Source organism: Gorilla gorilla, chromosome 4, assembly GCF_029281585.2.
Source record: "Gorilla gorilla gorilla isolate KB3781 chromosome 4, NHGRI_mGorGor1-v2.1_pri, whole genome shotgun sequence".
Taxonomy (NCBI): Eukaryota; Metazoa; Chordata; class Mammalia; order Primates; family Hominidae; genus Gorilla; species Gorilla gorilla.
In genome coordinates this window covers 31,315,916-31,330,209 of record NC_073228.2, presented here as the reverse complement: position 1 = coordinate 31,330,209, position 14,294 = coordinate 31,315,916, and the positions used below count along the sequence as shown (strand labels likewise).

Here is a 14,294-nt window from a genome sequence, read left to right as displayed (position 1 = left end):
GCTTATCCTACTGAGATGCTACCATCCCCTCCAATGGTTACACTAGTTTTCATTACTAGAAAGTTCAGATTTTTATTTTTAATTTTAATATTTATTTATTTATTGTGAGACAGAGTCTCACTCTGTCACCCAGGCTGGAGTGCAGTGGTGCGATCTCTGCTCTCTGCAGCCTCCACCTCCTGGGCCCAAGCAGTTCTCCTGTCTCAGCCTCCAGAGTAGCTGGGATTACAGGTGCACACCACCATGCCTGGCTAATTTTTGTATTTTTAGTAGAGACGCAGTTTCACCATGTTGGCCAGGCTGGTTTTGAACTCCTGACCTCAAATGATCCGCCCGCCTCGACTTCCCAAAGTGCTGGGATTACAGGGGTTAGCCAGTGTGCCCGGCCAAAAAATTGAGATTTTTAAAAGCTTTTTTTTCTTTTTTGAAATAGGGAATGCTTCATGAATTTGTGTCATCTTTGCACAGGGGCCATGCTAATCTTCTTTGTATCATTCCAATTTTAGTATATGTGCTGCTGTAGTAAGCACTTAATGGCATCTTAAAGCAATTTTTTGATGGTTCTTATGGAAAAATATGACTTTCATGAAAAATAGAGCGATTTCATCAGCATTATGTTATTACCAAAAGTAAATTAAAATGCACACAGAGAATGCGATACTTTTGATCTTCTCCATGTTTGAGTACAGAATAGTGGAAGAGTGAATGTGTGCCTATGGTTAATTTTGAGGATTTGTTTTGAAATCTTGTTCCTTAATGTATCTTATTTTTGGTTACCTGCCAATGGATAGAAAATGCTTGTGACCACGTGAATTTTTACCCACTTGAATAGATTACTTTATAATTTCATCTATTACCCTGAAGACAGAATTCAATGTCATTCTTACCTTTATATTGTCTTCTCACTCAGGTTCCTCCCGTTAAACCTTAACACATAGTTCAGTAAATAGAAGGTGAACAAATTAGTGAATGCATACCCCGTTTTTGCCATCCTACTAGCTTCATAAGAAGCCTAATATCACATGCATAGATTTGTTGAGTTCTGGGATAAATTTTTTCTTATTTGTTTTACCTTCTTATTTTTCAGTCACTGGAGGAGGATCCATGGCCAAGGCTGAATTCTAAGGACCATATACCTGCCCTGGTCCGTAGCAATGCCTTCTCAGAGAATTTTTTAGAGGTTTCAGCTGAGATAACTCGAGAGAATGTCCAAGGTGTAGTCATACCCTCAAAAGATCCAGAACCACTTGAAGAAAATTGCGCTAAAGCCCTGACTTTAAGGATACATGATTCTTTGAATAATAGCCTTCCAATTGGCCTTGTGCCTACTAATTCAACAAACACTGTCATGGACCAAAAAAATTTGAAGATGTCAACTCCTGGCCAAATGAAAGCCCAAGAAATTGAAAGAACCCCTCCAACAAACTTTAAAAGGACATTAGAAGAGTCCAATTCTGGCCCCCTGATGAAGAAGCATAGACGAAATGGCTTAAGTCGAAGTAGTGGTGCTCAGCCTGCAAGTCTCCCCACAACCTCACAGCGAAAGAACTCTGTTAAACTCACCATGCGACGCAGACTTAGGGGCCAGAAGAAAATTGGAAATCCTTTACTTCATCAACACAGGAAAACTGTTTGTGTTTGCTGAAATGCATCTGGGAAATGAGGTTTTTCCAAACTTAGGATATAAGAGGGCTTTTTAAATTTGGTGCCGATGTTGAACTTTTTTTAAGGGGACAAAATTAAAAGAATATACAGTTTGACTTTTTGGAATTCAGCAGTTTTATCCTGGCCTTGTACTTGCTTGTATTGTAAATGTGGATTTTGTAGATGTTAGGGTATAAGTTGCTGTAAAATTTGTGTAAATTTGTATCCACACAAATTCAGTCTCTTACTCTGATACACAGTAATTGTGACAATAGGGCTAAACGTTTAAAGAAATCAAAAGAATCTATTAGATTTTAGAAAAACATTTAAACTTTTTAAAATACTTATTAAAAAATTTGTATAAGCCACTTGTCTTGAAAACTGTGCAACTTTTTAAAGTAAATTATTAAGCAGACTGGAAAAGTGATGTATTTTCATAGTGACCTGTGTTTCACTTAATGTTTCTTAGAGCCAAGTGTCTTTTAAACATTATTTTTTATTTCTGATTTCATAATTCAGAACTAAATTTTTCATAGAAGTGTTGAGCCATGCTACAGTTAGTCTTGTCCCAATTAAAATACTATGCAGTATCTCCTACATCAGTAGCATTTTTCTAAAACCTTAGTCATCAGATATGCTTACTAAATCTTCGGCATAGAAGGAAGTGTGTTTGCCTAAAACAATCTAAAACAATTCTCTTCTTTTTCATCCCAGACCAATGGCATTATTAGGTCTTAAAGTAGTTACTCCCTTCTCGTGTTTGCTTAAAATATGTGAAGTTTTCCTTGCTATTTCAATAACAGATGGTGCTGCTAATTCCCAACATTTCTTAAATTATTTTATATCATACAGTTTTCATTGATTATATGGGTATATATTCATCTAATAAATCAGTGAACTGTTCCTCATGTTGCTGAATTTGTAGTTGTTGGTTTATTTTAATGGTATGTACAAGTTGAGTATCCCTTATCCAAAATGCTTGGGACCAGAAGTGTTTCAGATTTTTTAAAATTTTGGAATATTTGCTTTATACTGAGCTTTTGAGTGTTCCCAATCTGAAATTCAAAATGCTCTAATGAGCATTTCCTTTGAGCATCATGCCTGCTCTGAAAATGTTTCTGATTCTGGAGCATTTTGGATTTTGGATTTTCAGATTAGGGATGCTTAACCTGGATTAACATTCTGTTGTGCCATGATCATGCTTTACAGTGAGTATATTTTATTTATTTATTATTTTGTTTGTTTGTTTGAGATGGAGTCTCACTCTGTCATCCAGGCTAGAGTGCAGTGGTGCAATCTCGGCTGACTGCAACCTCTGCCTCCCGGGTTCAAGTGATTCTCCTGCCTCAGTCTCTCTCCCCAGAAGCTGGGATTACAGGTGTGTGCCACCACACCCGGCTAATTTTTTTTTTTTTTTTGAGATGGAGTCTAGCTCTGTCGTCCAGGCTGGAGTGCAGTGGTGTGATCTCGGCTCCCTGCAACCTCTGCCTCCTGGGTTCATGCGATTCTCCTGCCTCAGCCTCCTGAGTAGCTGAGATTACAGGCACGCACCACCGTGCCCAGCCAATTTTTGTATTTTTAGTAGAGATGGGGTTTCACATGTCAGTCATGCTGGTCTTGATCTCCTGACCTCGTGATCCACCCGCCTCGGCCTCCCAAAGTACTGGGATTACAGGCGTGAGCTGCTGTGCCCAGCCATTTTTGTATTTTTAGTAGAGACGGGGTTTCACCATGTTGGCCAGGCTGGTTTTGAACTCCTGACCTCAGGTGATCCACCCGCCTGGGCCTCCCAAAGTGCTGGGATTATAGGTGTGAGCCACTGTGCCCGGCTTAGAGTGAGTTTAAAATACAACTTAAAGTCTTCATTTTTGCACACTGAATTTTTTATTTTAATATCGAATATATTGAAATAGTTCAGGTGTGGTGGCTCACGCCTGTAATCCCAGCACTTTGGGAGGCCGAGGAGGGCAGATCACAAAGTCAGGAGATCGAGGCCATCTTGGCCAACATGGTGAAACCCCGTCTCTACTAAAATACAAAAAATTAGCCAGGCATGGTGGTGCACGCCTGTAGTCTCAGTACTCATGAGGCTGAGGCAGGGGAATCGCTTGAGCCCAGGAGGCAGAGGTTGCAGTGAGCTGAGATCGTGCCACTGTACTCCAGCCTGGCGACAGAGTGAGACTCCATCTCAGAAAAAAAAAAAAAATGAAATAAACTAAATAATGTGATCAAGTCAGTTATGGCTTATAAGCATTATGTAAAATATGTAGCGATTTAAAATGAATAAAACACTGTATACTTCGCTAATACAGGAAAAAATCTAAAGGGAATTAATACTAAAACACTAACAGTATGTAATTTTGATATGACTTGTACAGTGAGATAATTTTTTAATTTATTAATTTGGAACAAGATCTGTCATTGAGAGATTCAAGAGTTAATTCACGAATTCAACATCGTGCACCTACAATATGCTACAAACTGTGTTGTTGGAAACATACCTGTTTTCCATAGGAAAACTACGTTTTTTCAGACCTTTACGAGAGAGATAGCAACTAGCAGACACTTCTGGAGTCTGTTCATTGTGAAGGTCTTTTCCATCTTGTACACCTGTAATACCATCCTAGCTGCATCACGTGAAAATCCAGCAAGCCATGTGTGGTGTCACGTGCCTGTAGTCCCAGCCACTTGGGAGGCTGAGGTGGGATGATCACTTGAGCCTGGGAGATTTAGGCTGCAATGAGATATGCTCGTGCCACTGCACTCCAGCTTGGGTGACAGAGTAAGACCCTGTCTAAACAAAACAAAAACACCAGCAAATCTAAATACATACTGAAATCCAGGCCGGGCACGGTGACTCACACCTGTAATCCCACTTTGGGAGACTGAGGTGGGTGGATCACGAGGTGAGATGGAGACCAGCCTGGCCAACATGGTGAAACCCCATCTCTACTAAAAATACAAAAATGAGCTGGGCGTGGTGGCGTGTGTCTGTAATCCCAGCTACTTGGGAGGCTGAGGCAGGAGAATCACTTGAACCCGGGAGGTGGAGGTTGCAGTGAGCCGAGATTGAGCCAGTGCACTCCAGCCTGGGTGACAAAGTGCAACTCCATCTCAAAAAAAAAAAAAAAAGAAAAAATCCATTTAGGCCAGGTGTGGTGTCTCCTGCCTGTATTCCTGACACTTTGGGAGGCTGAGGTGGGAGAATTGCCTGAGCCCAGGAGTTTGAGACCAGCCTGGAAAACATAGGGATTCCCCATCTCTACAAAAAAAATAATTAACTGGATGTGGTGTTGTGTGCCTGTGGTCCCAGCTGCCCAGGAAGCTGAGGTGGGAGGATCACTTGAGCCTGGGAGGTGGAGGCTGCAGTGAGCCATGATCATGCCACTGCACTCCAGCCTGGGCAACAAAGTGAGACCCTGTCTCAAAATTAAAAAAAAAAAAATCAATGTAGCTACTTTTTACTTTTTTTTCTTTTTTGCCAGTGGTTGTAAAATAGATTATGTAATCTGTATTTTTCAAATCAATTGTTTAATGTAAAAAGTGTTACAGCATTCTTTCCTACATCACATTATTTTTTAGTGCAATAGATCTAATTCCATACCATATTAGTAGCTATCTAATATTGGAAACCTTTTTGAGACACAAGTGCACATGTTAAAGTTACTTATTTTTTGCATGTGTTCTAGGGCTGTGGTTATACCTACTCTATAAGGGAGTCAAAGATATTATGCAATCACAAATAATGCTTTAATGTTTGTTTTTCTTACCTTTTGTCTGTGTAACACATAAATCAGTAGTAATGGAAAGTTCATGATGTGTAAAATGATACATAATGTAAAGTCCCCTACCTCAGTCCCCAAGACAGTCAACATTTCCCCCTATTTTTTGTGTGTATTCTTTCAGCAATAGTCTATGCACAGACATGCAATGATTATGTGTTTGTCTTAACCTTATTTCTTAAAGATTTTTCTATATCAGTACATCAAAGGGCCTCATTCTTTAGTATTTCAGTCTACAGATGTAAGTTAACTACGCCATTATTATTATTATTTTTCTTTTTTTCGAGATGGAGTTTCGCTTTTGTTGCCTGGGCTGGAGTGCAGTGGCGCGATCTCGGCTCACTGCAACCTCTGCCTCCTGGGTTCAAGCGATTCTCCTCCCGCAGCCTCCCAAGTAGCTGGGACTACAGGTGCGTGCCACCATGCCTGGCTAAGTTTTGTATTTTTAGTAGAGACGGGTTTTCACCATGTTGGCCAGGATGGTCTTGATCTCTTGACCTCATGATCCACCAGCCTAGGCCTCCCAAAGTGCTGGGATTACAGGCGTGAGCCACCGTGCCCAGCCAACTATGCCATTATTTAACCGTGTCCACACATTCTGGTTATTTTCAATATTTTGCAGAATATAATTCTTGATCTGTGTGTCTTATGCCACAAGGATTAAAATATGTATTCATTGCTACAAAACAATATCTCAAAATTTAGCAGTTTAAAACAACAAATATTATCTCCAGTTTCTGAGCCTCAGAAATCTGAGAGTGGTTTAGCTGGGTGATAGTCTCGTGGTTTTGGTCAAGCTACCAACCAGGGCTACAATCTTTCGAAGGTGTCACTGGGGCTAGAAGATCTGCTTCCTGCAAGACTCACAGCTGTTGGCAGGAGACCTCAGTTTGTTGCCACATGTTCCCCTCCAGAGGGCCTCTCACAACATGGCAGTTATTTGTCCCCAGAGCAAGCAACACCAGAGGGCAAGGAAGAAGCCACGATGTTTTTTGTAACCTAGCCTCTGAAAGTGTCATACCAATTCTGTATTTTGTTCGTCACACAGACCAAGTCAACTACAACGTGGGAGACTCCTACACAAGGCATGAATTCTAGGAGGTGGGCATTTTTAAGTGTCATCTGGAAGGAGGCTGTCACAACCTGGAAGTTAAAAGCATTGATATTCTGAAATACAGCGTGTATAACATGGTTTTAGTAGGGTGTGCAATAGTTATGTTTTGGTAATAGCATTAATGAGCAATGTTATTTTCATCTTCCAGACATCTGGAAGATTGCTCTAGTGGAGTAAAACATCTTAATGTATTTTGTCCCTAAATAAACTATCTCACTAATAAAGTTGACAATAATTTTTTTTTTAACAGGGTGTCACTGTCCCCAGGCTGATGTGGAGTGCAGTGGCAAAATCATAGCTCACTGTAACCTTTAACTCCTGGGTTCAAGTGATCCTCCCATCTCAGCTTCCTGAGTAGCTGGGACTACAGGTGCATATCACCACACCTGGCAGATTTTTTAAATTTCCTTAGAGACAAGGTCTCACTGTGTTGCTCAGGCTGGTCTTAAATTCCTGGCCTCAAGTGATCCTCCTGCCTCGGCCTCCCAAAGTGCTAGGCAAATTTTAATCTTAGAGACAAAATATTTAGGCAGTATTAGTGGTTGCATTAGGGATTACAATGTACATACACTTATAGACTACTTAGAATCAATGTTCTATGACTAAAAGTGGAATGTAGGAACGTTACTATCCAGGTGTGGTGGCATGTGCCTGTAGTCCCAGCTACTCTGGAGTCTGAGGTAGGAGGATCACTTGGGCCCAGGGGGTTGAGGCTTCAGTGAGCCGTGATCACACCACTGCACACCAGCCTGGGCAACAGAGTGAGACACTGCCTCAAAAATAAATAATAAAAGTAACAAAAGTTTTAGCAAAAGGAAAAAAAGTTAAAAGAGAGAAAGCTGGGTATGGTGGTGCATTCCTGTAGTCCTAGCTACTCAGGAAGCTGCGGTGGGAGGATTGCTTGAGCCCAAGAGTTCCAGGCTATAGTGTGCGATGATCACACCTGTGAATAGCTATTGGACTCCAGCCTGGACAGCATAGCTAGGCCCTGTCTCTTTACACAAAACACAAAATAACAAAATGAAAACAGGTCGGGTGCGGTGGCTCATGCCCGTAATCCCAGCTCTTTGGGAGGCTGAGGTGGGGGGATCACCTGAGGTCAGGAGTTTGAGACCAGCCTGGCCAACATGGTGAAACCCCATCTCTACTAAACATACAAAAATTAGCTGGGCGCGGTGGCACACACCTGTAATCCCAGCTACTTGGGAGGCTAAGGCAGGAGAATTGCTTGAACCTGGGAGGCAGAGGTTGCAGTGAGCTGAGAATGTACCACTGCACTCCAGCCTAGGTGACAAAGTGAGACTTCGTTGCAAAAACAAAAACAAAACAAAACAAAAACAAATGGAAACAGAGAAGAATGTGGTGCTAAAAAAAAATCTAGGCTGGGCACGGAATATGCCTGTATTCCCGGCACTTTGAGAGGCTAAGGTGGGTGGATCACTTAAGGTTAGGAGTTTGAGACCATTCTGGCCAACATGGTGAAACCCTGTCTCTACTAAAAATACAAAAATTAGCCAGGCATGGTGGCGGATGCCTGTAGTCCAGCTACTCAGGAGGCTGAGGCAGAAGAGTCACTTGAACTCGGGAGGCGGAGGTTGAATTGAGCCGAGATCGGGCCACTGCACTCCAGCCTTCGCAACAGAGTAAGACCCTGACTCTAATAATAATAATAATAATAATAATAATAATAATAATAATAATAATAAAAGATGGCTTTAAAACATCCTAAGTCTAATGAGTCATAAACCTACAAATTCAAGCTCAGCAAATCCCCAAACAGAAAACATTAAGAAATCCTGACATAACCAAATTGCTAAAAACTAAAGAGAAAAACAATCTTGAAAGCCACCAGAGGGAAAATATAATGCATACTGACCTACACAGGACTAATTTAAATGACTGCATATTTCTCTTCAGAAACCATGATAGGGCCGGGCATGGTAGCTCCACCTGTAATCCCAGCACTTTGGGAGGTCGAGGTGGGTGGATCACTTGAAGTCAGGAGTTTGAGACCAGCCTGGCCAACATGGTCAAACCCCGTCTCTACTAAAAGTAAAAAAATTAGCCAGGCATGATGGCGTATGCCTGTAATCCCAGCTACTTGGGAGGTTGAGGCAGGAGAATTGCATGAACCCAGGAGGTGGAGGTTGTAGTGAGCCAAGACAAAGCAAGACTCCGTCTCAAAAAAAAGGAAGAAAAAAAACAAACATGAAGACCAGAGGAAGCGGCATTTTCATTTTTTGAGACAGAGTCTTGCTCTGTCACGCCCAAGCTGCAGTGCAGTGACTCAGTCTCGGCTCACTGCAACCTCCACTTCCTGGGTTCAAGTGATTCTCCTGCCTCAGCCTCCTGAGTAGCTGGGACTACAGGTGCGCACCACCATGCCCGGCTAATTTTTGTATTTTTAGTAGAAACGGGGTTTCACCATGTTGGCCAGGCTGGTCTCAAACTCCTGACCTCAGGTGATACACCCACCCTGGCCTCCCAAAATGCTGGATTACAGGCATGCGTCACAATGCCTGACCACCTTGTGTATTTTTTAAAACAGTTGATAAAACTAAGGTTTGAGGGCTGGGCATGGTAGCTCATGCCTGTAATCCCAGCACATTGGAAGACCGAGGCAGGTGGATCACCTGAGCTCAGGAGTATGAGACCAGCTCTGCCAACATGGTGAAAACACATCTCTACTAAAAATACAAAAATTAGCTGGGCATGGTGGCGTGTATGTGATGGTGTGCACCTGTAATCCCAGCTACTCAGGAGGCTGAGGCAGGAGAATCACTTGAACTCAGGAGGCAGAGGTTGCAGTGAGCCGAGATTGAGCCACTGCACTCCAGCCTGGGTGACCAAGGGAGACTCTGTTTCAAAACAAAACGAAACAACAACAAAAACAAGATTTGGTTCTTGTCGGCAGTTTCACTTTCCTGTATCTTTATAACTGCCTATGGTTGTTTTTTTTGTTTTTTTTGTTTTTTTTGGAGAGACAGGGTCTCATTTGGTTTCCCAGTGTGGAGTGCAGTAGCACAATCACAACTCACTGCAGCTTTGAACTCTTGGACTCCAGTGATGCTGCTGCCTCAGCCTCCTGAGCAGTTAGGACTAAAGGCATGGGCCACCACGCTAAGCTAAGTTTTACTTTTTTTGTAGAGATGGGGTCTCACTATGTTGACCAGGCTGGTCTCAAACTCCTAGGCTCAAGCAATCCTCCCGCCTCAGCCACCCAAAGTGTTGGGATTCCAGGCCTGAGCTACTGTTACTGGAAAGGGGTCCTGATCCAGACCCCAAGACAGGGTTCTTGGCTCTTGCACAAGAAAAAATTCGGGGTGAGTCCGTAAACTGGAAGCAAGTTTATTAGGAAAGTAAAGGAGTAAAGAATGTCTCTTCCATAGACAGAGCAGCAGGATGAGCTGCTAGTTGGCCATTTTTATGGTTATTTCTTGATTATATACTAAACAAGGGGTGGATTATTTATGACTTTTCTGGGAAAGGGGTGGGCAATTCTCGAAACTGAGGGTTCCTCCCCTTTTTAGACTGTATATGGTAACCCCCCTGACACTGCCATGGTATTTGTAAACTATCCTGGCCCTGGTAGGAGTGTCTTTTAGCATGCTAATGTATTATAATTCGTGTATAATGAGCAGTGAGGATAACCAGAGGTCACTCTTGTTGCCATCTTGGTTTTGGTGGGTTTTGGCAGGCTTCTTTCCCGCAACCTGTTTTATTAGTTAAGGTCTTTATGACCTGTATCTTGTACTGACCTCCTATCTGATCCTGTGACTTAGAAGGCCTAACCTCCTGGGAATGCAGCCCAGTAGGTCTCAGCCTCATTTTACACAGCCCCTCTTCAAGATGGAGTTGCTCTGGTTCAAAGGCCTCTGACACCACCGTCCCTGGGCAATAGTAGGAGCTCCGACATTTAATTGTTCCTGTTAGTGAATAGAGCATCATGGAGAATAAATGAAACAAATAAATAATCGTTTCTGGTAAAGAGATTTTGTTACATTTCAGTTACAGGCAATAGAATTATAAGCAGTTACAAAGCAGCACTGATGTGTCAAAGATAAAAAATGACCACACTTGGCCTGGCTGTGGCTCACTCCTGTACTGCAACTGCAACTCCCAACAGTTTGGGAGGCGAAGGCAGGCAGATTGGTTGAACCCAGGAGTTTGAGACCAGCCTGGGTAACAAAGTGAGACCCTGTCTTTACAAAAAAAATTTAAAAATTAGCTGGGTGTGGTGGTACGCACTTGGGCTGAGGCAGGAGGATCCCTTGAACCGAGAAGGTTGAGGCTGCAGTGAATTCTGATTGCACCACTGTACTCTAGCCTGAGTGACAGGGATGACCATACTTAATAGTTTGCCCGGGGCAGTCCTAGTTTACTTTTTTTTTTTTTGGTGTAATTATTAGAAGAGCCTCATTTCACAAAAGTGTCCTGACAAGATGACAAATTCTATGACCACTTTATGGATACTAGTTGGTTTCAAGAGAATGAAAAACTAAAGGAAAATAATCACCGTATCTTCAGGATTTTTTTTTTTTTTTTTTGAGACAGAGTCTTGCTCTGTTGCCCAGACTGGAGTGCAGTGGTGCCATCTTGGCTCACTGCAACCTCCCCCTCCTGGGTTCAAGCAATTCTCCTGCCTCAGCCTCTGGAGTAGCTGGGACTACAGGCGTGTGCCACCATGCCCGGCTAATTTTTGTATTTTTAGTAGAGACGGGGTTTCACCATGTTGGCCAGGCTGGTCTCGAACTCCTGACTTCAGGTGATCCTCCTGGCTCGGCCTCCCAAAATGCTGGGATTACAGGCATGAGCCACCACGCCCGGCCATCTTCAGGATGTTTGCTGGACTTGGGAAGGAGCAGAGGGATCCAACATAATAAACAACTGCAAAGACTTAAAATTTTGAATAGAAATTATGGGGAAATGCTGTTTTAGAAAGCATGATTACCTAGTACCTAGTATTCAGGATGGACAAATGGCAGGCACTAATTGTAATCAATAGAGGTGAGGTGATAGGAGTTTGGATTATGTTGGTTTTGCTAGTCTATGAATTTTGGGATTCTACTTTGGGTAGTGTTTAAAAATTGTGACCTAATGAATGCATCAGAAAAAGTCAATATCATGAGTAATCAATGTATTTTTGTCTTACAAGATAAAATCCTAGCTACAGCTAGAGGATTTTAGAGAAAAGTGATGAGGTTTTATTTTTTAAACTTTTTAAAATACTTTGCTGAAAATTAAAATACTAATGTTCACCACAGTTTTGTGTGAAAATAGGTTGTTTCCCTGCTGCTGAAATTACAGGATCATTATTCAAGTGTTTTTGGTGGCCTGGGTCAGTGAGGCAATAGCTTAAGGCTTAAAAAACAAACAAACAAACCAAAAGAAGAATCCTAACCAAAGCAAAAACACACCAGAAAGTACACACTGATCTTGAAATTTGGTTTGCATATGGACAGCTCCCTGATTATTCTCTAGGGATTTTGATTTTTTGTTCTGTAGGGTCATATGAGAGGCAATCTTGGTCATTAGTAATTTATTATACTGGGCCAAGGAAGCAATTGGAAGAACAAAGAACTCCCTTAAAGTTACTCTTTTCCATTAAAAATGAGTTTCGTAGCTGGGATTGCTAGGTAGCAAGAACAAATAGTTCACTGAAGAGTTTCTCCATGTCTCTGTACTTTGAAGTGACTCATGAGCTGGCAGTATGTACAAAGCACCCACTAGTTTCTTCCATTAAAAAATATGATCACCACACGTTTTATCTCCAGTGAAGGCTCATAAGAGAATCTCAAACCATCTTTGTGGATAATAAAATGGGGTAATTAGAACTGGCTGGTAGTTCGTTTGGAGAAATTTCTTTCTTTCTTTCTTTCTTTCTTTTTTTTTTTTTCTGAGACGGAGTTTCGCTCTTGTTGCCCAGTCTGGAGTGCAACGGTGCGATCTTGGCTCACCGCAACCTCCACCTCCCAGGTTCAAGCGTTTCTCCTGCCTCAGCCTCCTGAGTAGCTGGGATTACGGGCATGCACCACCACGCCTGGCTTATTTTTTATTTTTAGTAGAGACGGGGTTTCTTTTTCTTTTGAGACGGAGTCTCGCTCTGTCGCCCAGGCTGGAGTGCCATGGCGTGATCTCGGCTCACTACAAGCTCCGCCCCTCGGGTTCACACCATTCTCCTGCCTCAGCCTCCCAAGTGGCTGGGACTACAGGTGCCCGCCACCACGCCCGGCTAATTTTTTGTATTTTTAGTAGAGACGGGGTTTCAGCGTGTTAGCCATGATGATCTCTATCTCCTGACTTCGTGATCCGCCCGCCTCGGCTTCCCAAAGTGCTGGGATTACAGGCGTGAGCCACCGCGCCCGGCCCTTAGAGACGGGGTTTCTCCACGTTGGTCAGGCTGGTCTCGAACTCATGACCGCAGGTGATCCGCCTTCCTCAGCCTCCCAAAGTGCTGGGATTACAGGTATGAGCCACTGCGCCCGGTGCATTTGGAGAAATTTCTACTTTGATCTAAGAACTTTAAATTTGGGCTGGGCGGATGACTCACGCCTGTAATCCCAGCACTTTGGAAGGCTGAGGCGGGCACATGGCTTGAGCTCAAGAGTTCGAGACCAGCCTGGGCAACATGGTGAAACTCCATCTCTAGAAAAAATACAAAAATGGCCGGGCTCAGTGGCTCACGCCTGTAATCCCAGCACTTTGGGAGGCCGAGGTGGGCGAATCACGAGTTCGACACCAGCCTGGCCAACATGGGGAAACCCTGTCTCTACTAAAAATACAAAACATTAGCTGGATGTGGTAGTGGGGGCCTGTAATCCCAGCTACTCGGGAGGCTGACGCAGAAGAATTGCTTGAACCCGGGACGTGGAGGTTGCAGTGAACCGAGATTGCACCACTGCACTCCAGCTCAGGCGACAGTGCAAAGACTGTCTCAATTAAAAAAAAAAAAGAAAGAAAGAAAGAAAGAAAAAGAAAAAAAGAAAAAGAAAATAAAAAAAATACAAAAATTACCAGGAGTGGTGGTGCAGGTCTGCCGTCCCAGCTACTCAGGAGGCTGAGGTAGGAGGATCACTTGAGTCTGGGAAGTCAAGGTAGCAGTGAGCTATGATTGTGTCACTGCACTCCAGCCTGGGAGACAGACTGACACTCTGTCTCAAGAAAGAAAAAATGGCCAGGCACAGTGGTGGCTCACGCCTGTAATCCCAGCACTTTGGGAGGCCGAGGCAGAAAGATCACGAGGTCAGGAGTTCCAGACTAGCCTGGCCAATATGGTGAAACCAGACCAGCCTGGCCAATATGGTGAAACCAGACCAGCCTGGCCAATATGGTGAAACCCCGTCTCTACTAAAAATACAAAAATTAGCCAGGCATGGTGGTGCACACCTGTAGTCCCAGCTACTCAGGAGGCTGAGGCAAAAAGAACTGCTTGAACTCGAGAGGTGGAGGTTGCAGTGAGCCCAGATCGTGCCACTGCACTCCAGCTTAGGTGACAGAGTGAGACTCTGTCTCAAAAGAAAAAAAAAAAGAAAAAAAAACTTATTTAGTTATAAAAAGCCTATGGGGTCGGGTGCAGTGGTTCACACCTGTAATCCCAGCACTTTGGGAGGCTGAGATGGGAGAATCACTTGAGCTCCAGAGTTCAAGACCAGCCTGGGCAACATAGGGAGGCCCTGTCTCTACAGAAAAAAAATTTTTAATTAGCCAGCATGTTGGTGTGTGCCTGTAAACCCAGCTACTTAGGAGGCTGAGGT

At 43.2% G+C, this 14,294-nt stretch overlaps 1 protein-coding gene and 1 non-coding gene across 3 annotated transcripts in view; one reads left to right on the top strand and one right to left on the bottom strand.

Annotated features, from left to right (window-relative positions):
* Nucleotides 1–2,547, top strand: part of PPM1D (protein phosphatase, Mg2+/Mn2+ dependent 1D) — a 65,551-nt gene extending 63,004 nt beyond the window's left edge. The window contains exon 7 of one of the 2 annotated variants that reach the window (XR_004070321.3): nucleotides 1,088–1,215. Coding sequence is in view for 1 of the 2 variants with exons in the window: in XM_019027613.4 (XP_018883158.2) it covers nucleotides 1,088–1,645 (558 nt within the window). In the remaining variant the exon portion in view is untranslated. Of the gene's footprint in view, nucleotides 1–1,087 lie in introns of both variants that reach the window. The other variant, XM_019027613.4, reaches the window with a different exon arrangement.
* Nucleotides 426–530, bottom strand: LOC115934742 (U6 spliceosomal RNA). The gene has a single exon (XR_004070504.1). It is a non-coding gene; the product is annotated as a U6 spliceosomal RNA (small nuclear RNA).
* Nucleotides 2,548–14,294: the final 11,747 nt, after the last annotated feature.